Source organism: Loxodonta africana, chromosome 11 (assembly GCF_030014295.1).
Source record: "Loxodonta africana isolate mLoxAfr1 chromosome 11, mLoxAfr1.hap2, whole genome shotgun sequence".
In the NCBI taxonomy this organism is placed as follows: Eukaryota; Metazoa; Chordata; class Mammalia; order Proboscidea; family Elephantidae; genus Loxodonta; species Loxodonta africana.
This window is the reverse complement of record NC_087352.1, coordinates 28,387,563-28,411,349: the sequence shown is the minus strand read 5'-3', so window position 1 is coordinate 28,411,349 and position 23,787 is coordinate 28,387,563. Positions and strand designations below refer to the sequence as shown.

The window sequence follows — 23,787 nt, the reverse complement described above, 5'->3', positions numbered from 1 at the left end:
CTTGTAACTCCCTCCCAGGTGATTGGGCAGGACTGTACAGACAGGGTAACTGTAGTCCACCAAGGGGATTCGTCAGTTTTGCCAATCTGATGGTCCTGAAATAAGCCACCCCGGAGGCAGGAAAGGAAGAGCCCACCACCACCAAGGAAGAACAGCCAAAAGCCAGCATGTCCCTTGGATCTGGGACTCCTACACTGAGAAACTCCTGGACGTAGAAGACAGAGAGAGTGAGCTGTAACCCTGAGGACAGTGAGAAGCAGCAGCAGGAGAAACCTGTCAGCAGGAGAAGGCACAGTGGGCTTCCTGGCCCATGGAGCGAGAAAGCTGAGTGCCTTTGGACAGAGGCCCAGGGCCAGGGAGAGGTAAGCCTGTGAGCACAGCTAGGAAGAGGCTGTCCTGACGTGTTCCTAAAGCTGAATTGTAACGTGTTACTTCCCTAAAAAACCCCATAATCGTGAGTATAGTCTGTGAGTTTTATGTGGCCACTACAGTGAACTATCGAACCCAGCAGAGAAGTAGGGTACAGTGAGAGGGATGGTTGGTGTTAGAGTTGATAAAGACGGTGGAAATAGAAGGCATGTCTGATCTCTGCCTCATGAGAATTAGCCTTGAGCTGTCGGTCTTGATTCTCCTTCCCCCTTCTGAAGTTAGGGGAAGTCAGGCACTGCCCTTGTGCCATTTTCACAGGGGCATTTTGCTCCCACATGGGTAGAGCCCACTTGAGAGCGAAGCTGGCAAGGGGAAAGCAAAGCCAAGACACTAGGGCTGGGGAGAGATCCTCACATCACCGGGTAGCACCTGGATCTAACCTTGCCTGAAGCCCACCCCTGCACAACTCATTACGTATATGCCACCTGCAACAAAAGAGCTCTGACCAATGCCACATACACAACACACCTCTCCTTGGTTGCGCTTGCTCCCCTTCTTTTTCATTATGGAGAACTTCAAACAAATACAAAAGTAACCTGAAGAAGAAAACCATCCCCAAATACCCATCACTTAGTCTCAACGCATGGCCAGCCCCGTTTTGTCATGCTCCACTCCTGGGTTATTCTGAAGCAAATCCTAGACTCTGTATCGATTCACTCATCAATATTTAAGTCCGTAATTCTGAAGGATGAGGCTTTGCTCATTCTAACCAAGATCTGGACAAAGTCCACATACCCCTGCCTTTGATTGCTCCATCTCTCAGGTCTCTTAAAAGCACTTGGTCCCCCTCCCTCTTGCCTCACGGTGCCCTTCTTTGAAGGTCAAGCCACTTCAGAGCCTAGCACAGCCCTGAGTACATAGCTGGAAGGAAGACGAGAGGGAAGTCCAGGGTAGAGGGAAACCTTGAGTGGAACCACTGCACAGGAGATCCTGTGACCTGAGAACAGCACAAGAGGGCAATGATCCCACTCACCTCAGGCAGGTCCTTTGCTAGACAGTCAGGCACTTTCTCCTCCTTTTCTTCCTCTTGCCAATCAGTGACCTCCAGAGAAGAAGTAGGGCCCTGGGCCGGCAGAGCTGGGGAGAAACAGGGGTAGGCTTCAGGCAAGGCTAGATCCAGGTGCTATCCTCGCCAGTACCACCCACGTCCTGGCCTCTCCCTGGCCTGCTCAGTCAGGGTGAGGGATGTCCATCTGTCTCACTGTGACCCTGAGGGGCTGGCAAACACCTGCATCCTACTGTTGCCCCTGAAATCTCTACTCCCACTTTCTACCAACCACTAACTCAGATCCCACCTCCTCTGAGGCGAGCTGCCTCGTCTCCTCACTCACCGCTGCGGCTGGCCTGGCCGCCTTCTCCTCTGAGGCAAAGCCCCCGTTTCCAGCCTCTAGGCACTGTACCCTGCCCTTCCTCCCTCCTGCCGACCCAGGGAGTGTGGGAATTCCCTTCACCCCCAGGATGGTTCTGCTCTCTCCCGTCCCTGAGGCCGTCTTCCCTCTCCTGACATTCACCCAACTCTGTGTGAACTTTATCAAGTCTCTGCCATCTTAGAAAACAAAAGCCCTGCCCTGGCCCCATGTCCCCTTCCAACCAAGGCTCCTTCACATCCAGCCTTCCCCACATATTCCTAGGTAGTCCACAGACTTATAATGCTGACTGTACCCTGTTTATCAAGGGGGCTTGGACCTGACCCAGGCTGACCAATCAGGCCATTGCATCCTCTTGGCCACAGTGACTGGATCCACAGCCAGCGAATCAGAGACAATGAGACTTCTGCTCCATTAACAGGAAAAGAGAAACTCCAAGGGGCTTCAAGCGAAGCCAACAGAGGGCAGCAGAGCTGAGAGATGTGAAAGAGGAAGAGTCCTGAGGTCACCACTGGATCCCTGGATTCAGCTGTGCCTGAAGCCTGTCACCCTGGGAGTTCTCAGTATATTCTCTTTCAATCTGAACCATTCTGTGCCAGGTTTTCTGCCTCTCACACCCAAGTCACAACAAATACGCTGACCACAAAACTGGGAGTTAGGCTCTCTGGAGAGCCTCTTCCTGCCTTCCGCTGTATGAAGGCTAGTTGATTTCATTTACCCCCAAGGTCTTAAATACAGGAAAGACTCACTGACTTTCATCTTATGAACTCCAGAACTGTTTCCCTGACACCTGTATTATTTCCCATTGTCTCTGTGACAAATTAACACAAACTTAGTGGCTTAAAACAACAGAAACCTATTCTCATAGTTTTGGAAGTCATAAGTCCAAAATTAATCTCATTAAGCTAAAATCAAGATGTCGGTTGGGCTATATTTCTTCTGGAGGCTCAAGGGGAGAATTTGTCCCTTGTCTTTTCCAGCTTCTAAAAGGCTGCTTAAGGGGCCCTGGCAGCACAACAGTTAGGTGCTCCGCTGCTAACAAAAAAGATGGCAGTTTGAACCCACCTAGCAGCTCTGTGGGAGATAAGAACCTGGTGATCTGCTCCTGTAAAGATTATAGCCTAAGAAATTCTATGGGACAGTTCCATTCTCTCATGTGGGGTCTCTATGAGTCAGAACTGACTCAACAGATAAAGCAGACTGTTTGCCTTCCTTGGCAGGTGACCCCTCATCACTCCTGCCTCCGCTTCTGTTGTCACATCTCCTTTGATTCTGACCTTGTGGTAATCCTCCTATAAGGACCCTTGTGATTACACTGCACTCACCCAGATCTTCAAAGAGAATCTCCCTACTAAAAATTCTAACTTTCCAATCATTTACTCTCACAAGAAGCATATTCCAGACACCCACCACATGCCAGGCCTGGATAAGAATGCAGAAAGTGACACTGAGCAACACTGAAACACCCTGTTTTTGTTCTTGGGTGCTGCTGAGTCAATTCTGACTGATGGCAACCCCATGTGACAGAGTAGAACTGCCCCACAGAGTTTTCTAGGCTGTAATCTTTATGGGAGCAGACCACCAGGTCTTTCTCCTATAGAGCAGCTGGTGGGTTCAAACCATCAACCTTTCAGTTAGCAGCAAGCGCTTTACCATTGCACCACCAAGACTCCTTTTCAGAAACGTTCTAGCCCCTGTGAAAGAGCCTGGTGGAACAATGAAGTTCCATGGAGTCTTGCTCCCAAATACATCCCTTGCCTGTGCCCTCCTCAGCCCCTGTCACTGACACTCCAACCTGAGCCTCCACCCTCTCATTAGTTGTGGGACCAGCCCCTGGGTGGCCCATCTATTTCGCTACTTGCCCATGTCCACCGTCCATTGCATACAGCAGTCATATACAACTGAATGAATCTTTAACACTCAAATCTGATGATGCCACAATCCCTCAGAATGCAGAGAATGCTTACTGTGGTTTTAGAACGATGTGGAAATCTCCACAAGGGCTCACAAGGTGTGAGGCCACAACCCCCACAAGGGCTCTCAAGGGCCTGGCCAGCCTGGTCCCTTGGACACAAGCAAGACTTGAAATAGATGGGCCATCCCGGGTCTGGTGCTCCCTTCCACCACTGAACTGCATACTTGCTCTCCATTTCTGAGTGATCATTCCCACGTTGGGATCCTTACAGGCGATGCTCCCTTTGCTTGGCTTCCCTTCTTCACAAGGCTAAATTCCACTCAGACTACAGCAACTTGGCCTCCACAAGTCCCGCCTGCACCTCCAGTTCCTGCTGACCTCAGCACGTGTCTCCTGTGTATTTATTTGTCAAACACCCACTCTTCCTGCTAGAACCCAGACCCCGCAAGCACACGAGTCCCTACTTTCTTAGTTGCTACTTTACGTTAAAAAAATAAAAACAAACAACAAAACCAAACCCGTTGCTTCAAGTGGATTCCGACTCATGGTGACACCATGTGTTCTAAGCAGAACTGCTCCATAGGATTTTCATGGTTGTTATCTTTAGGGAAACAGATTGCCAGGCTTTTCTTCCACAGCACTGTTGGGTGGGTTTGAATCTCCAACCTCTAGGCTAGAAGATGAGTGCAAACTGTTCGCACCACCCAGGGGCCTAACTTCACGTACAACCCCCTACCAAGATCCTGACACCAGAAGGTATCCCATATATATATACCCACTGAACTAAAATTCAATTTTCTATTTGCTTGCGGTGAGGCAGGGCACCCAAAGGGATGACAAGAAGCATTTTACCCATCAGAAGGCCTGGAGGGCTTGCCAAAGAAGGCTGTGGTGGGTCCTAGCCCCAGGTTTCAGTAGCTCTGTATTACAGATTGAATCAGGTCCCCCAAAAATTATGTGTTGTAAATCCTAACCCGTATACCCATAGTTGTAATTCCATTTGGTAATAGGTTTTCTTATGTTAATGAGACAATATTACTGTAAAGCCTATCCTTAGTCAAGCTCTTTTGAGATATAAATTGAGCAGATTGAGCAAGAAAGATGAAAAAGACAGACACCACACCAATGAGATCTCCAAGTCACCAAGAAACAGAAGCTGTGATGAGACGAAGACCTTCCCCTAGAACTGGTACCCTGAATTCAGACTTCTAGCCTCCTAAACTGTAGAAAACGTATTTGTTTGTTAAAACCACCCACTCGTGGGATTTGTTATAGCAGCACTAGATAATTAAAACGTGGAGCCCTGGTGGCACAGTGGTTAAGAGCTCTGCTGCTAACCAAAAGGTCAGAAGTTCAAACCCACCAGCAACTCCTTGGAAATCCTATGGGGTAGTTCTACTCTTTTCCTATAAGGTCACTATGAGCCAGAATAACTCAATGGCAACAGAGATAATTCAGACACTCTAAAATGTGGCCCAACAACTTTCATTTCCAACAAATGGGTCCAGGGATGAGGGTATTCCCATAGCCCTTATCTTAGGGGCAGCTGCAGGCACATTAGCAAGGAAACATCTAAAGCTTTAATGTGGGGATGCACGAAGAATGTAGATGTCCTCGGTCCAGACAGAATAGGCAGGGTCCTTCCTTACCCTCCCAGGAAGGCTGGTGTTCTCCCTCACCCATATGGCATATTCCAGGAGGCCAAGGGAGGTGCCCCCCGACCCCATGCTTCCAGCACACTCACCTTCTTCTGTGGATATCCAAGTCACAACCTCCACCAGGGCTGCTGCCTCCTGGCAGTCCGCGGGGTGCTGCGACTCCACCCAAGTCCTAAGCTTTCTGGGCAGGGCACCCAGGAATTGCTCCAGCACCAGCAGCTCCAGCATCTGCTCCTTGGAACGTGCCTCGGGTCGCAGCCACTGGTAGCAGAGCTCACGCAGCTGGGCCAGGGCTTGTTGGGGACCCATCGCCACCTGGTAGCAGAATTGCCGGAACCTCTGGCGAGCAGCCTCGGGGTCAGTGGAATGTTCGCCCGGCTGTCCGGCAGGCTCCCCAGGGAGCTCTGAGCTTAGGCCCCCATCTTCAGCATAGAGGGCTCGAATCTGGGCATTACGGGAGCGGGCCGCCTCCTGGTTCAGTGTGAGCACCTCTGCAACCTCAATCTTCCTCAGGGGATTCGAGTCCCCTTCCCCAGCAGGGAGAGGGTCCACATGAGGATCCAACTGAGCCTCTGCGACCTCTGTCTTCCTCAGGGGACTGAAGCCCCTCTCCCCATCAGCAAAAGAGTCCTCTTGAGGATCGAGCTGAGCCACAGGACATTCTGTAAACAAAAGCGAAGCAAGGCAAATGACCAATCAGCACAGATCAACATCATTAGCCACCAGGGAAACACAAACCCATAGCCAGATACCACTTCACAACCACTTGTTAGGTACTAGAGTTGATTTTGACTCACAGCAACCCCATGTGACAGAGCAGAACCGCCCCACAGGATTTCCTAGGCCGTAATCTGTATAGGAGCAGATTACCAGATTTTTCTCCTGTGGAGTTCCTGGGTGAATTTGAACTGCCACTTTTGGTTAGCAGTTGAGCCCTAACCTTTTTGTACTACCAGGGCTTCTTCTGCAAAGATAAATCAGAATCCACAGCATTTAACAACAACAGCAATCTTTATGGGAACAGAGTGACAGGTTTTTCTCTCAGCAGCTAAGTGCTTAACTGTTGCACCTCCAGGGCTCCTTTCACAACCACTTAAAAAGAAAAACGGTTGCCATCTGAGCGACAACCACTAGGGTGGCTATAATCAAGGTGGACAATAACATGTGTTGACTTGTTTGGATGTGAAGAAATTGGAACCCTCTCACATGGTTGGTGGGAATGTAAAATGCGGCAGCTGCCTTGTAAAGCAGTGGGAAAGCGCCTCACAAAGTTAAGCATAGAGTTACCACATCACCCAGGAATCCCACTCCTAGGTATGTATTCAAAAAAACTTAAAAGACACATCCACACAAAAACTTGTACACAAATGTTTATAGCAGCACTATGCCAAAAAGAAGAAACCATCCAAATATTCATTAACTAAAGAACAGATAAACATATTGGGATATCCGTTTAATGGGATATTATCTGGCTATGAAAAACAATGACGTGCTAACACACTCTACAACACCCACGAACCTTGAAAGCATTGTACTAAAAAGGCCAATCATAAAAAGCCACACGGTGTGCAACGGCATTTATATGAAATGTCCAGAATAGGCAAATCTACAGAAACAGGGAGATTAGTAGCTGTCAGAAGATGGGGGGATTGATAGGATTGGGATATGACAGCTAATAACTGCAGAATTTCTTCTTATGGTGATTAAAATTTTCCAGGATTAGACAACTGTAAAAGTTGTACAACCTTGACAATACAAAAAGTTCATTAAATTGTACAGTCAGTAAGAACAAAAATTATGGAATGTGAATACAACTATTAAAAGCAATTAGAAGTGGCAACAGTTCAGAATAGATCAGATGATACCTCCTCACAACACTTCTAAGAGAAAAAGAAGCTGCTCCTGCCTCCAAGGGGGCCAAGAACAAGGATGTTTGGTAAAGGTAGCCTGGGGCCCAGCACAGTGTCCACAATAGCACATCCACTTAACTGAACTTTAGGGCAGCCCTGAAATGCAAAGGAGGAAGCACAAAGCAATAGGATACCAGAAAGCTCCTTAAAACCCCAAGAAGGCATACTAATTCAAAATGACTTAACGAAAGCCTTTGGCAACAAACACAAAGTAAATGTCTATGGATTATGATTTACTTCCCATCGGAATAACAACAGTTTGTAAAAACGGTAATGGTGTGGCTGACATCAAGAGCACACCTGCACTTCTACCCTTGCTGTTTTATCAACCGTTAGCGCATCTGCTTGAAAAGCACAAACCCAAAGTATTATCAATTAATGTTCAGCTGCTTTCACTGGGTTAATCCACTCGTGGTCAGGGTGGTCTTCAGAGATGCAGACAGAAACACATCTAGACACTGAACATACAAATGGACAATGGCCACATCACACACATCCACAAACTGACTCACAACCTCGGTGACAATCAGCCCAAGAAAGTGAACCACAACCTGTGCAGCCGCCAGCCCAGAACAGTCAGGACTTGGTCAAAGACTGCCAGCCCCTTCTCCCCCCTCCCCCCCCCTTTTTTTTTTGCCTATGCTTTCAACTCAGGACCAACCAGATAAAGCCAAATATGTTCCTCAGCCAATCACGTAACACGCCCCACTTCTATTTAGCTTGCCTCCAGAATTTCTGCACTTATTAGCTGTCATACCCCAATCCTATCAATCCCCCCGTCTTCTGACAGCTACTAATCTCCCTGTTTCTGTAGATTTGCCTATTCTGGACATTTCATATAAATACCATTGCATACCATGTGGCTTTTTATGATTGGCCTTTTTAGTACAATGCTTTCAAGGTTCGTGGGTGTTGCAGAGTGTATTAGCACTTCATTGTTTTTCATAGCCAGATAATATCCCGTTAAATGGATATCCCAATATGTTTAACTGTTCTTTAGTTAATGAACATTTGGATTGTTTCTTCTTTCTGACATAGTGCTGCTATAAACATATGTGTACGAATTTTTGCGTGGATGTGTCTTTTAAGTTTTTTTGAATATATAGGATTCCTGGGTCATATGGTCACTCTGTGCCGAACTTGCCTTAATATAGCCCGTGCTATATTAAGTTCTGAGTAAACAGCCTACGTGTCCTTATTGGGTGGTCTTTATCTCCACAATACACATTCTGAGCAACGCGATCTAAAATAGAACAGAGCTGTTAACAGCGTCAAAACGCCGTTCAAGAAAACTGAAAGACTACCACGTACAGGCCACAATCTATGCAGGTGCCAGCCCGGAAGAGTCAAGGACTTGATCAAAGACTGCCAGCCCCCTCTCCGTTTTTTGCCTATGCTTTCAACTCAGGACCAACCAGACAAAGCCAAATACATTGCTCAGCCAATCACGTAACACGCCCCACTTCTATTTAGCTTGCCTCCAAGTTCCAAGCAGAACCAATCTTTTTCATCTTGCTTAGAGTCTGCCCAACATATGGGACCCTAGCTATACTCCCTTGCTATATATATTAAGCTGAGTAAACAGCCTTTGTGTCCTTATTGGGTGGTCTTTATCTCCACAGTACACACACATCCTGAGCAATGTGATCTAAGATAGAATAAAACTGTTAACAGTGTTAAAACGCCGTTCAAGAAAACTGAAAGACTACCCTATAAAAAAAAGTGAAAAACTTACTGAAAAAAAAAAACTATATAGAAGCCAAAAATTACGGTTATGTGAGATTACTGTAAAATAGGAAAAGTCTTGTGACACGAAAATAGGCTTTATAAAACTGTAAAACAACTCCTTTGGGGGGAGAAAAATGACACATTTGAGACATTAGGAACTGCTGCCTACACACGACGCGCCTGCCGTTTTCTCGGCGTCTGTATCCTTCCTGCACCTCCTAAACGTTGTCAACACGAGCACTCATTCAAAGTCGCTCAGGGGCTGGCCGTTGCTGAGGAACTGTCCCTGGCAAGCCTCAGGCCCATGGGAACGCCCAGTGTTGGGGCAACCAGCCCGTCCCTCGTTTCCCCTCCGGTATAATGGCGACTATGTCCCCTCTGCGTCCGGAAAACTCGGCCAACGGCTGCTTCCGGCCAGTCCCGGAAATGCACCATTCTCCCGGGCCGCCCTCCGCACTACAACTCCCAGGAGCCTCGGCGGCGTCGACTTCCGGGGCCGCCATCTTGATACAGCCCCTCGACCCCTGCCCTAGCCCTAGCCCCAACCCCGCCCGGATGGCCATGGCAACACCACCCAGCAGCTTTTGGGGAGTCTTGTTCCTGCGCTTTAAAACCACAGAGCGGGGGTTCCTTCGCTTTACAGGACCCGCGAGTTGTGCGCCCGCGCCCCCGCCGGAGCTCCCACACACCTTCCCGATCCGCAAGTCCCTTTCCCTTGGGCTTACGCGGGGCGGGGGACAGCGCGGGCGCTTTCCTTGAGTGGCAACGAACAACCGGGTTCCCGTCCATCTTCTGGCCTCAGCTTCTGAGTTCTGCTTCTGTGGCTTCCCGCTTTTACACCCAGCAGGTGTTGCAATTTGCTGGCGCACAATCAGCGACGTGAGTCAGAATGAGTCAGTTAAGTCGCCTCGGGTGGGTTGTAGCCGCCCCGGGCTGGGATTGCACAACAAACAGGTGCCGCAACACGCCTTTAACGCTCAACCTTTGGCGATGAAACTAAACCTATTGCTGTCGAGTCAGTTCTGACTTAGAGCAACCATACAGGGTAGAGTACAACCGTCCCATAAGGCTTCCAAGGCTGTAAGTCATTATGGAAGCAGACTACTGTATCTTTCTCCCATGGAGCGGCTGCTGGTGGGTTTGAACTGCCAATCTTTCGTTTAGCAGCCGAGCGCTTAACCATTGCGCCACCAGGGCTTCTGCAGCCCTTGGTAGTCTCACTCCTTCAGAGTGGGTCTTTTTTTTTTTTTTGATAGGATTAATTAGGGACATTTAATCTACTACCATCCTCTTTCCTGAAATAAAGGAACTCTGGTGGCATAGTACTTAAGTGATACTATGGCTTTTTGTTAAAAGGTCAGCAGTTTGAATCTACCAGGTGCTCCCTGGAAACACTATGGGGCAGTTCTACTCTGTCCTGTAGGGTCGCTATGAGCCAGAATTGACTCGAAGGCAACGGGTTTGGGTTTTCTTTGGTGCTGAAAAGGTTAAGCGCTGCGCTATTAAACCTGGGGTTGGAATCTACCAGCGGCTCCACTGGAGAAAGACCGGGCCATTTGTTCCCATAAAGATTATAGCCTTGGAAACCCTGAGGCCCTTCTACCTGGTCCTATAGGGTCGCTGAGTCTGAATCAACTGTACAAAACAGGTATTTTTTTTTTCCCCCTCAAATAAACTTTTGAATTTTTGCTTGCATTCTGTATGCCTGTCCCTTCCAACCCATTTATATTTGCCTTAATCTTTAGCATTCAATTCCTTTCCTGTTCCTTAGGACCTCTGGGGCTGTATTTATTTTCCTCCACGTTCTTAATTTGAAAGTTTGAGTATTTTCTTTGAATTGGAGCTCTTTAAGGTTTGGAATCTTTTTCTGTAGTAATTCAAGAAGCCATGCATAGGAATTCACCTGCAGCCCCCCAAAACCAGCAACAATGGCCTGAGGAGTCATCCAGACATGGGAAATGCACCACATGAACCAGCCTCCTCCAGAGCTCCCTGCGGGGCCACAGGCACATTCTGGGCAACAGTCATCCCATTTCCATGGAGTGAGTTCCAACTCATCGACCCTATAGGATACAGTAGAAATGCGCCAAGGAGTGGCTGGTGGGTTCGAACTGCCGACTTTTTGGTTAGCAGCCACATCTTTATCCACTGCACCATCACAGCTCTAGCAGTCATGCATGACACTTACCAAAAAAAACAAAAACCATAATCTTCGATATTGCTTGATAAAAATAGCTTTCTAATTTTTTACACTTTAGTTTTTTCCCCTTGGTTAATCAGAGGAAGTTTTACAGTAAAACCTGTGAAAGCTAGAACCTGTGTAAGGTGGAAATCTGCCACAGAAGGGAAAACTCAAATATTGCCCACTAAAATGGGTAGAAGAAAAGTGGTACTGTACTCTGTCAAAGGCAGAAAATGTGGAGACCCAGAAAAACAAGGCAATGCCAGCAAATTCTGGCCTTCACAGGTTTCACTGTAGCTGTTGGATTCTTTGTATTCTACTCCCCTTCATCTCCCTTTCTAATTATTTCTCCTTTTTTCATAATTACTTTCTTCCCTTCTCCACCGGGTTTTGGGGGTCTCCCCCCCGCTGCAAGAATTTTGTGTTGAATGCTCACTTAAATATTGACACTTACTGTTTCAACAGTTGAACTTTGAAGCTTTTGAGCATGTCTGAGTGTGTGACTGGATGTCAGGGACACTGTGGCTTGGTCACAGGTGTGCTGGGGGTCTGCTGCCCAGCTCTGCCTGCTGCGGGAGCCCTCTGGCCCACACATACTCCCCACATGGTTATATAAAGGAGCTATTGGGTGCCAGGCACGGAAGACAGCTCAGTAAATGAGATGAACCACCAACACAAGGATTCGATGCACCTCAGTCCTCTAAATTTCAACCACCTCCCCAGCATCTCTAAACTAATCCTTATCACTTCTTTCCTGGGAAGTAAGAGCCTTACTTCACGGAGGAGAAAACGGAAGCTCAGATATTTAGACGTCTGGCCACCCATTCACACAGGGCTTCTTAATAATCACCATCAGCTTGGGGCTCCAAGTACTGGGTTTCCACCTACCAGATGAGTGACCCCAGGGCAATATGGGTAATTTAGTCCCCCCATCTTTGACTCATTACTACTGTTATTCAAATTAACCCAGCCTTTGAGCAAGGAGCTTCACCCCTCTGGGCATTAGTGTCCTCACCCTAAGTGACAAGACACCCAAGTATGGGTACAACATGCAGTGAAAGCTCCTGGGAACTGTCATGTCTTCCTCTTGTTACTGTTTTCTCTCACATACTTTCTGCTGCTTCCCTTCTAAAATGAGAAACAGGCCTGAAGTTATTAGTGTTTTCCTAGTGAATGCTGATTTGCCTAACCAGGGATCTAGGAGCTACTACTCCACAAATATAATGGTACTATTAACAATGCCCTTTCAACAGCTGGTTGTGGGGCAGGGCCAGGACAAGTGCTAGCACCCCTCCTCCCTCTGCTTGCTCCCCAGTCCTTTTTGCCTTTCCTCCATTTTCATCCTCCTGCCTTCCCATCATCTAAGTCTTGTCTCCCTCACTGGTCTGCTCAGGGTGCCAACAGGGTCTTGTGCATTCTGAAACCCCAAAGCTGGGCCACAGGAGGATCTGCCAAAGGCTGTTGATGATTATCTTTAAATCAGTCAAAGCCTCTGAATCAATGATAGTAGCTACAATTTCATGAAGGCCACCCAGGACCTGAGCTTTATATCAGGTGCCCATGTCCATCACAGTCCCATACAACCAGGCTGGGAGAGGCTAGTATTTGTGCCCTGGGCTACACACCCAGGGGCCTTTGTACTTACTGTTCCCTGACTGCTAAGTCCCCCCACCCCCTCCCCGACATCTTCACCTGGTTCACCTTCCCCAACCAGCTCTCAGCTCAAACATCACCTCCTCAGAGCTTATTCCTGCCCACTCACACCTCCCCACTCCCCTCAGCATGCCCATCGTTTCCCTCTCTGCAGCAGTTTCCCACCTCAGAGCATCTGGTCTGTTAATTTACTTATCACGTCTCCTGTCCAGTCTACAGCATTGTCCGATGGAACTTTGTGTTGAGGAAAACGTTCTAGCTCTGCACTGTCAAAACATACTAGCCACTACTGGCAGGCGGCCAACGAGCCTCTGAGAGATGGCCAATGTGACTGAGGAAATGAATTGATAAATTCATTTTTGTTGATTTGGATTTAATCAGCCACACAGGCTAGCAGCTGCTCTGAAATGGATGTGGGTCCCTTACTGTGGAGGATTGCAGCCATTTAGAAAAATATTATTAGGTATGGTGTCCTGGTGGTGCAGTGGTTAAAAGCTATGGCGAGCTACAGCTGCTAACCAAAAGGTCAGCAGTTTAATTCCACCGGCTGCTCCTTGGAAACCCTATGGGGCAAGTTCTACTCTGTAACACATGGGGTTGCTATGGGTTAGAATCGACTCGATGGCATCTAACAATATTATTAAACACTATTAAAAAAATGCTAATGTTTTCCTCTAACTTGGATAAAGCAAAATAATTTGTGTAAGTTTATTTTATAATCTGTCACCTTGCTAAACTCTTATTATTGTAACAGTGTTTCAGAGAATTCTTTTAAATGGCAGTTAATTATTAAAAGCTACAAATATTTATTCCTTTGCAATTATTTCTGCTTTGGTAAGAATGTTACTTATACTGTGCAGCAACAGCTCATTAAGGTTCTGAGGTTCCATCACTGAGCCATTTGTGTAGCATGGAAACTATCTTTTAATAGGAATTTGGGGGGAAAAAAACAATGCCTTAGGGCAGTACTGATGTAGTTAGTGGTTTTGTTTTTAAAAAGTTAATTTTATCATTTCTGCTGGGACTGATTTTGACAGCTACACTTTTCCAAAAAATTTTTCCATTTTATTATTTGTTCATTCCTACACTTAATGAATAATTACTGAGCACCTACACTGTGTCAGGAGCTGGACCAAGAACTGGTAACACAGCATGAAGGAAACAACCATTCCACTTAAGAGCACATGCCAAAGGTACAGGGGAACACGTAGTAAAAAGAAAGTCACCCTCCAAACCAGTTCCCCTCTTGGGAGGCAACCACAACCTACCACTTTTCATATTCTTCCAGAGATGATCTAATGAAAAACATATTCGTGTGTGTTCACATATGAAAGCATTTTTAAGATTATCTTGGGGATTGTTTTGTAGCGGCACGTAAAGATTTGTCTCATTCGCTGTTAACAGCCATGCAAAATACTATAATTAAAACAACTACTTATGCTGCTGAATATCTGTATAGATTTTTAGTTGCCATTTATTTTTAATTAGTTGTTTTTGTGTTTTGTCTACCCAGAAAATGACCTCTTGGGATCCTTTTTCTCTAATGTATTTCTGATATATTTATTTCCATATTTAGCTTCATTATTTTCCTTCTTAGGATTTCTAGAGATATCCCCCCACCCCGGCAAAATTTTTTTTAGTCAGTTTAGTTCATTTGTTTTCATTCTTACTCATTAACAGTGAAGGTGTTTCAGGCTTGGAACTACCTTTGGGTACCAAGTCTGGAAGCCATAGGGCAGTATCTGAACATGCCAGATAAGAGGGCTCAAAATTACTTGGTCCTAGAGAGCAAACAGAAGTCCTGGTGACACAGTGGTTAAAGTGCTCGGGTACTAACCAAAAGGTCAATGGTTTGACATTTTAGCCTTTCTGTTCCATCTTATTGTAGGAGAAAGATGTGGCAGTCTGCTTCTGTAAAGATTTACAGCCTTGGAAACCCTATGGGGCAGTTCTACTCTGTCCTACAGGGTTGCTGTGAGTCGGAATCAACTCGAGGGAACTGGATGTGGTATAGTTTGGAGAACAAATATATGGAAGGTGGGAGGATGCAAAGTGTTCTTGAATTAAAAATGATACAACACGAGATCACACTCTGCTAAGCTGAATTCCAGCCATAACATGTTTGATAGTCACTTAAGATTCCAGACTCTCAATCCAGTCTTCATTGACATGTGCTCCTCAGAGTTCTTTGTGCCACTATCACAAGATTTCTCTTTACCACCTCATTTACTCTTCCTGTCTCAAAGATGGCTTTGTCTTCAGAGTCTTCTGTGGTACTGATTCTTACACGCATCTCTTGAAATTTCTTCAGTCATTTATTTACTCAACCATTATTTTCTGAGCTCCTAGTAATTCAGTCGCTGTGCTATCAAGTGGGGATGCACAGGTAAAATGAAGTAAGGATATCTACTCTGACCCATATTAATACTTTTCTAGACATTCTAAACATCCAGAAGGAATTGGAAAAGTCAGGACCTGTTTTAATATATATGCATACTTACGAGACCACAAGTTTCATGAAGGGTTTAGCCTCCTGTTTTGTATGAGGTTTTTTTTTTTTTTTGTATGACTTATCTGGTGTAAAAATAGGGCTAGGTGTTTCATGTTTGTCGTCCAGCGGGATTCTCTCGTTTTTTAATTCTGTCAAATAAGGTAAGAGTCAAGGCTGGTGATTTGCCTGCACAGATTACATTTAGAAGGTGTGCTCCCATGTGAGTTCTCTGATGCTGAACACAATGAGGACTCCTACTGAAGAGTTTCCCACGTTGCTGAACTCATGGGATTCCTTGCTGGTGGGTTCTATGACACTCAAAGCCTGTCCAACACTGATCACATTCACAGGTTCTCTCTCCAGTGTGACTACATGATGCTAAGTACTAGGTACACATGAAACCTTTCTACAGCAATCATATTCTTACACTTTCAGAATTCTCAGATGCAATTACTTGGTGTAAGAACTTTTTAAATCATAATCATAACTGTTCTAATAATAATTTTTTTGCTCCAGTATGAATTCTCTTATAAGACCGAGTCAGTCTCAGAGCCTTTTCTGCTGTGATTTTCTTGGTATTTCTTCCCTGTGTGAGTTCTCAGATGCAGAAAGACTCAGGAAAAAAAGGACTTCCTACATTCAAGGTCTTTGCAGGTTTGTCTTCTTTGTGAACCTTCTCTTGGTAAAGAAGGCAGAGCTGAGCTGAAAGCAGACTTTCTCACACAAAATGTATTTACTCCATCTCATCCTTATATGAATCATCTTCTGTATAAAACAAATATATTCCACTTATTTCCCACATTCTCCACACATGTTCACTTTATATTCTCTGTGAGTCCTCTCAGTCTACACAGAGTTAAATCCAGAGAAGCACTACTCTATATTCCTTCTAATAAAATATTCTTGTAGAAATGGTTTTTTTCCTTATAATGTTTACACTATGTTTGAAAGACTTAACCACATTCATTTTGGTAGGGCTGATCTGCTAATTTCCTGACAAGTCGCAAAAGTTAAATGTCCTGCAGGTTTTCCTGTGATCAGGACCTTCATAAAAGCATCTTCCCTTCATTGTTTCCCTAATGATTAAATCTGGGTTATAGCTCAAGCCTTCAACCCAAGAGTCACATACATGGTAACGCTTTCTTGAATAACACTGAGGGATCGCTTATGGTCTGAGCTCTGTCTAATGCTTCCCCAATTTCTATACTTTCACAGCATCTTTCTAGAATACTTCCTTGAGCATGAATGTCATTTCCCTCAAGCAGATTACCCAGTTTCTCCTCTACTTCAACCACACTGCCTACACTGCTAGTCCTTTTGCTAATGTGGCAAGTTAGAGTCTTATATTAATGCCCAACTTTGCATTTGGGCTCAGTTCTCTGCATTGAAGAGAGCCACACCATTGCCAGTGTTGGAGACAGTGACCACTGAAGGGGACATGTGGCTCATCAAGCAGTAAAGCACACAATTCTAAATGTCTACATGCTTACCATTCCACATTTTTACATGGTGCCAGACCTCTTTCTGAGCTCCAGACCAGTGCATGCAACCGGCTTCATAAAACCTCAACCTGGATATTTCTCAGGTCTCCCCGTCCATGCTTTGTTAACAGAACACAGACGTGATAGTTCAATAAACACTTTAACCTAGATGAAAACTCTAAGAGAGTTCCTCATACTATTCTTCTAACTTTAAAATTGTTTCAAAAAAGTTAATTAAAAAAAAGCCCACTCTACATTTCTATCCTTAAAAAATACCAAACTTCCCCATTTCATTGACTAACGCCAAAAATCCAGTAGTAATTTTTCTCCTTTGTATTTTAAAAAAGAGATATTAAAATATACTAGTATGCAACAAACACATTATAGTCACAGGAAGTTCCTCGAAGCCTTCATTTCACTTAGAATCTGGAAGACTCGGCGGCTTCCTCTCCTTCAACCCCAATGAGACTACCCTCACACTTCTTACTTCTCATCCCACTGCTACTCTCCCAGGAGAAGCAACAGCCTCTGCCTGCTTCCATTCTTGCCCCATCACAGGTCTTTCTCTACAAGCACCTGGAAAAGTCAAGTCACACCCCTTGCTTGAAAGTGGCTTCCCATTTGCACCCAGAATTATATTCCCCTCACAGTTCAAGAGGCCCTGTATGGTCTGCTACGCCCATCTTTCCAAATTAACTCCCACATCTCTACACCTCAGTTACCTTGTCCCAGCCCACTGGGTGGTTTCTAAGTTTGTTTTCATCTCACGGTCACCCCAAACACTGTGTCTCTTGTGCCTAGAAGGTCTTTCTACCACTCTTATATGTCTACGGAGACATTTTTTCTTTCAGAAATTGGCTTAAATGTCACCTGCAGTGTCATTTGATTGTCTCCTCTAATTTCCCATTGCTTCCCCTCTGTATACCTTGTTCTTCTCCTCAGTACTTAAAACAACTCATCCTTACATCTGTGTGTCTTGTTTGTAAAAAGCCATTATCTACAGACTACGATTTCTATCATGGCAAAGAATATACTAGGTCTTTGGTTTATCTGACTCATAGCTACCCTATCGGACAAACTAGAACTGCCCCATAGGGTTTCCAAGGCTGTAATCTTTGAGGAAGCAAAATGTCACATCTTTCTCCTGTTGAGCCGCTGAGTGAGTTCAAATCGCTGACCTTTTGGTCAGCAGCTGTGCACTTAACCACTGTGCCACTAGGTTTCCTTTATCATGAAATAGCCAGTGTTTAGTACACTGCATGAGACAGTAAATATTTGTGAGATGAAAGGGGATGGAGTGGAGGAAAACATCACATAAAGGATTCTATGAAAGCAGAGATTAACCCAGCACTAATCTCCTCATGCCCAGCCTGTGGAGAGAGTCCTAACAAGCTTCCCCACGTGAAGCCTCTCATTCTAGGACAATCTTAATCTCTGGAGGTAGCTCTCTCTTGAGAACCATAGCATTAACCCACAGTGCTTCCCATCATGGCTAGATTTGAGGAACTACTAGGTCACCCAGGAGATGTGCACAGCTGGGAGAAACTAGGTTTGCTTGTGCAGGAAGGAGACTTGATGTCTGGGGAGGGTGAGATATGCACTTTCTGCACCCAGTGTACATCCAAAGCCACAAAGACAGGAAGGGACGTTAGGAGATTGGATCAAGGGAACAAAGGTACCCTTTGGGCAGATACAAAGAGCTCTCATTGTAAAAGACACTACAGATGAGACATAGTTTAGTGACTTGTGCTAAGAGTCAGTGAACAGAGAACTTTTCAATTAAGGGAATGAACCAATGAATGAAAGGAATGAGTTGGAACACAGAAAAGAAAAAAAATATTAATGCTGAGCCAACAAGCCGAAACCTGGAGAAACAAGAAACAGGGTCCAAAAAAAGGGACAAGGAGCCACTGAGAATCTGATCCCTCCGTGTTGTGGCCAAAAGAAGGCCTTTACCAAAGACGGTGAGGCTGGTGTAGATTTCACAGTTCAAATACTGCCAGCAGTGGAGAGTTTCAATACCACCTGTACCAGGGTACAGAGAACAAAGGAAAGGGAAAGCACCCAAAGTTTTCTTTACAGAGCCAGCATATTCTGATATAGAAGTTGACAAAGATGGCACACACGCAGAACAAAAAGAACACTCCAACCTAATTTGTAAATATCAATGCAAAAATCCTTAAAAACAGTCAACGGACTAGTAGCACTTTACAACAGGATGTTTATCACGTCACTGCATTACCCACTCAAAGGAGAAAATTCCTATGATTGCCTTGGAAGGCTCTGGAGGAGAAATCAGGACTATTACCGATTTTCATTTAAGAAAGGATAGATGACTATTTCTTCATTTGGGTAAAAACCTATTTGAATCAAAGCAGAATCCAGCATAATGCATGTCAAAACCCAGAAACTTTCCTATTTAATTCAGAGATCCAATACCCACTCATCACATGCAGACTCACACGTTCAGACGCACCAACAAGCTAAACCAAATTACACAATCGCTCAAAAGAAGTAAAAAAACACTAGGACACCTGCCTCTTTCTTCATATTTGTTGGTGAAATGACTTCGAACTGGGAAAACTCATGACTGTTACAGATATTAAGAAGATTCAGCAGCACGACTGGTTCACCTGGAGTAACTCGACCAGGGAGACATACGACAATGGTAACGAAAGCTGAATGGTGCTGCGAAGGCCCAACAGAGCACGGGAAGTGAATAGCCAAAGCAAATCCCTACTTGAATATAGGTGCCAAAAACTGACTAAACAGACAGACCAATTTTCCACCAGATATTTCTTAATTCAATCACTGTAAAGAAACAGCAACTAAAGCAATAAGCTATCTACTCAGAGACAAAGATAAGTGATCGAAAGGAAGAGTCTATAAGGGACCAGAACATGACTATTGGGATTTAATCCACAGCAAAGACAGGATTTTCAATAGAGAAAAAAGGATCCAGTCAGAAAATGGTGTTAAAAGTACTTGTGCCCAACACCATATGCAAAATTCCAGAAAAACTAAATAAAAGACAAATGAAAAAAAATACTAGAATACAGCAAAGTATTTGTACGATCTACTTACACACGATATGAAAGCGAGAATCCGCAAAGGAGTAAAAGCAGATCTGAGGTAAAAACAACCCTGAAATGATAAAACTTCTGTCTGGTAAAAGACTATGTAAAAAAAGGCAAAACACAAATAAATGTGGGCCTATTTTTTTTTTTTATGATATAATACCTGCAATATTAACATCCAGGATATATAGAGTTCCCACAAATCGAGGAAAAAAAAAGACAAACCAATAGGAAAAAATAGAAAAAAATATAAGCTCACAAAAGAAAAAAATACAAACAGCCCTTAAATTTATGAAAATACATTCAACTGTATCAGTAGTGAAATGCAAGATAAATTGGTGAAACGTGAAACATCTTTTGCCTATCACATCAGCAACCCTTTAAAAGGCCATTATGAATTACTGGTGATGAACACGGAGAATTTCTCATGTACTTGAGTAACTATTTATTTTAAAGATTTTAAAAGGCAATTCTTGCTGTCAGATTTTTAAATTACATATTGGTTGATTCTGCAGTTCCATTTCTAGAAATCCACTCCACGGAAAAACCCAACTTGTGTGTACAATGAAATGTACGCAAGAAGTCCTCACCACTCAAATATATAAAACTGGCAACAATTTGAATATTCACCAAGAGAGGAAAAGATAAATGCACCCAAAATGTAAACATACGTTCACATACGCACACATAAACAAAAAAACAAAAACAAAAACCAAACTTGTTGCTGTCTAGTCGATTTCGACTCATAGCAACCGTATGTAAACATAAAAAAGTCTGGCAGAAGGCACACATCACAAAGGTAATGGGGATTACTTGAGAAAAGAGTGTAGACTCTGGATGTGGAGGAGTGACAGAGCCTCCCACTGTTACCCCGTATACCGCCTGCCACCTACACCAGGTTTAACTTTCACGCACAAGTAGGACATCCCTGACCCTGAGGCAGGAAGAAAACATGACACTGTGTTATCCGATTGATTTCGCATGCCTGCAGTAGCTCAACATGGTATCTCACCTGAGGTCTCTCTCTGCCTACGTTCTTTTCCAAAACACCAGACCCTGACTGACCAGTCAACCCGTTACCTGTCGAAATTCCCATTTGCCTGGTTCTCACCTGGAAAGGTGTCTTGAGGAATTTCTCTCTCCTTCAGCCATAGCTCTTCCGCCTCCTCTAACTGAGACACCACATCTGGTTTGGAAAGCTGATGTTCTGCTCAAGGGAAAAGAGACAGGACTTGGGGGTCTGTGTTCGGGAGAAAATGCTGTCCCACTGTGGCACACACTATCCCCCACCCTGGCCTTCTCCCTGCTATGCAATTTCTGGTCTAGGACAGTGACGACCTCATTCCCTTTGCCACATGCTTGCTTTCTGAGTCCTTCGTAGTTAGGAACAGCCAGGAGACCCACTCTGACCAATGATACAAAAAGGAGGCCAGCTAGGGGCCTCTGGGGAAAGTTTTTGCTTTCTTGGCGAACATGACAGCTTGATGAATGTGAAATGAGGATTGGCCAGGGCTACTTGCTCCCCTTCTTTCTACCCTGAATATAGACATGACACCTGAAGCTGCAAGTATGCAGGCCCAAGATGAAAAAGAACACGCTAACCGTAAAGAAATGTTAAGTACCTGCGACCCTTGATACTCCAGAGCTACTGGACACTACTACACCTCTCTGGACTTCTTGTTAAGAAAACAAATGTCTCTCACCAAGGCTGAAAACATCCCCCACAGACCCGCCTTCTGGCCTTCGGGGGCTCTGAAGGACAGCCTAGGTGAAACTTCAGTAGTAGTACCACAAAGTTGTCCATTCCCTACAAATACAAAGCCAAGCCTTCTCCCTTGGGCTCCAGGGCCCGAACATGTCCGCTCTGGTCCCTGCAGCCTGACCCCAAACACAGACACACATCTCAGAGGCACCACATTTGTGCTTCAAAGCATGATCTTTATTGATATAGGGAGGCCAGCCTTACCCACTGAGACCAGGTTCCGGTAGTTCTCCAGCATCACCTCCCTGTACAGGGTCTTCTGCATGGAATCCAGCAGTTCCCACTCTTCCGGGGTAAAACCCAGGGTCACGTCTTCAAAAGTCACTGGTTCCTAAGACCCACAAGTTCCTGTTCAGCCAGGGCCAGTCCTCACCCACACTGACAGGAGAGATGAGGCTAACCGAGCCCAGGATGCAGAGGATGGTCTACAAGGTGACCTGAGAATTCAGGGTTCTGGAAGATCCAAGTCCCATCTTGGTTCCTGCCTTTATTTCAAAATTGACCAAGCCCAAGCTCAACCCTGTTCAGGTCACAACAAGCACAACACGTGAGGCAGGACAGGGCGCCTTCCTCTGCTGAAAACCCATCTATTTCTTATTTAACTTCTGGACTTCAGAATCATCACACACATTTCAGCCTTCAATCCTGACCCCAAATCCCTGCTGCTTCTCCCTCCTTTCCTGTTACAAATTCATCCTCACTTCTCTTTTCTCCTTGTAATAAGCTCAGCTCACCTTCCCTCTTCTTTGATCCCAAAGAAGCTGCTGAAATCTAAACACCAATCTCTAATCCCTGCTCGGACCTCTCAGTTTAAAGGATAAATTGAAGAGTCCCAACCTGACCCTCAAAACCCTCCATAACCTGGTCTCTGCCCTAATCACCCCCTTGGAAAGCTAAAACATCTGTCGCTCCTCCTCGTGCTCAGCCAGGCCCTCCCTCTTCCCGAGGTGTCTTGGGGTCTGGGGACCCACTCCCGTGTAGAGGCAGATTCAAGCTCAAGGAAACCTCTACTTACCCCAGACCAGGCCTTTGGGAGCCCGGAGGCCATTCTTTCCTCACTCCTTCTCAGCATGTCTCTCGTGGGGGTGGGCAAAATCCTGAGAAGGCCGACGCTGGGAAGGGGGTAAAAGGCTTGAGTCGCCCTCCTCTGCCCGGTGAAGGCTCCATGAGCTGGGGGTGGTAAGTCCACTCCCGACCTCGGAAAATGATCGGAGCAGGTCACCTCCCTCCCACCCGCCACGCCCAGATAAGGTGGGGCCCGAATTGTCCCCCACGCCTGGAGGGGGTCGGTTCTCCCCTATTTTCCCCAACGTCTGGAGGGAGTCGGATCCCTCCCTATCGCCACAAGCCCGCAGGGCGTGGTCTTTCTCTCTGGCCCCGCGTCCCTGAACCATGCCGCCCCTGCCGTAGTATGGCAGCAGGCGAGGGCTAGCCTCAGCGCAGTGGAGGTGGGATCCAGGCAGGACCCGACCGAGCGGAAGTGCTACACACACTGACGGCTCTGCCTGGCTGCGCTCACTCGACCCCCGACGGGCGTGGACTACTCCGCACACTCACCCGCGCCCCCGCCGTACAATGGCGCCCGGTGGCCCGCGGCAAAGTGCGTCAGCGCGCCGACCCGGACTACAAATCCCAGACGCCCCCGCGGCGAGCCACGCCCGGCCTCGCCCAAGCGGCGGCCATCTTGACCGGCCCCTCGGGGCTGCTGGCGAAGACGGGGTCGGCAAGAAGAGAGTTGTCAGCGGAGTTTCTCGGCAGCTCAGCTGGACAGGGGAGGCCTCGGGTAGGGTTAGCTAGGCCATTGGGCTCCAACACCTGCGTAGCTCTGCGACTCAGGCTGGAAGAGGGTCGTACCCCGCCACGAGGTCAATTACGCGTAGGGCGGAACAGCGGAGAGGCGGTAGAGAGGGAGGGCAGGAAGTACTGCGGTTAGTTAAGTCGGGGCAGTGTGTTGGGGGGTTGGGACTAATTACTCCGTCCTGGGAGAGGACGGGTGGGCCGGCCCGGGAGCGTGGAGGGGGCGGGGCTAGCTTTTCCGTACCCAATGAAAAAGACCGAGGGGCGGGATGGGGGGGGCTAGAAGGGTGCAGTGGGTGGGGCTAAAGGTCTACTAAATTTGGTGAAAGGGAGAACC

At 46.1% G+C, this 23,787-nt stretch overlaps 1 protein-coding gene across 6 annotated transcripts in view; it reads right to left on the bottom strand.

Moving 5' to 3' along the window:
- The window catches only part of LOC100673067 (neurotrophin receptor-interacting factor homolog), a 53,553-nt gene extending 29,980 nt beyond the window's left edge, over positions 1–23,573 (bottom strand). Inside the window, exons 1-6 of one of the 6 annotated variants that reach the window (XM_023543652.2) lie at positions 23,211–23,573; positions 22,669–22,765; positions 21,858–21,984; positions 21,003–21,098; positions 5,456–6,031; positions 1,403–1,506 (exon numbers count right to left, since the gene is read on the bottom strand). In XM_023543652.2, the coding sequence (XP_023399420.2) occupies positions 1,403–1,506; positions 5,456–6,031; positions 21,003–21,098; positions 21,858–21,984; positions 22,669–22,725 (960 nt within the window). In that variant the 5' untranslated portion in view covers positions 22,726–22,765; positions 23,211–23,573. The other 5 variants (XM_023543657.2, XM_023543658.2, XM_023543651.2 and 2 more) reach the window with 5 other exon arrangements.
- Positions 23,574–23,787: the final 214 nt, after the last annotated feature.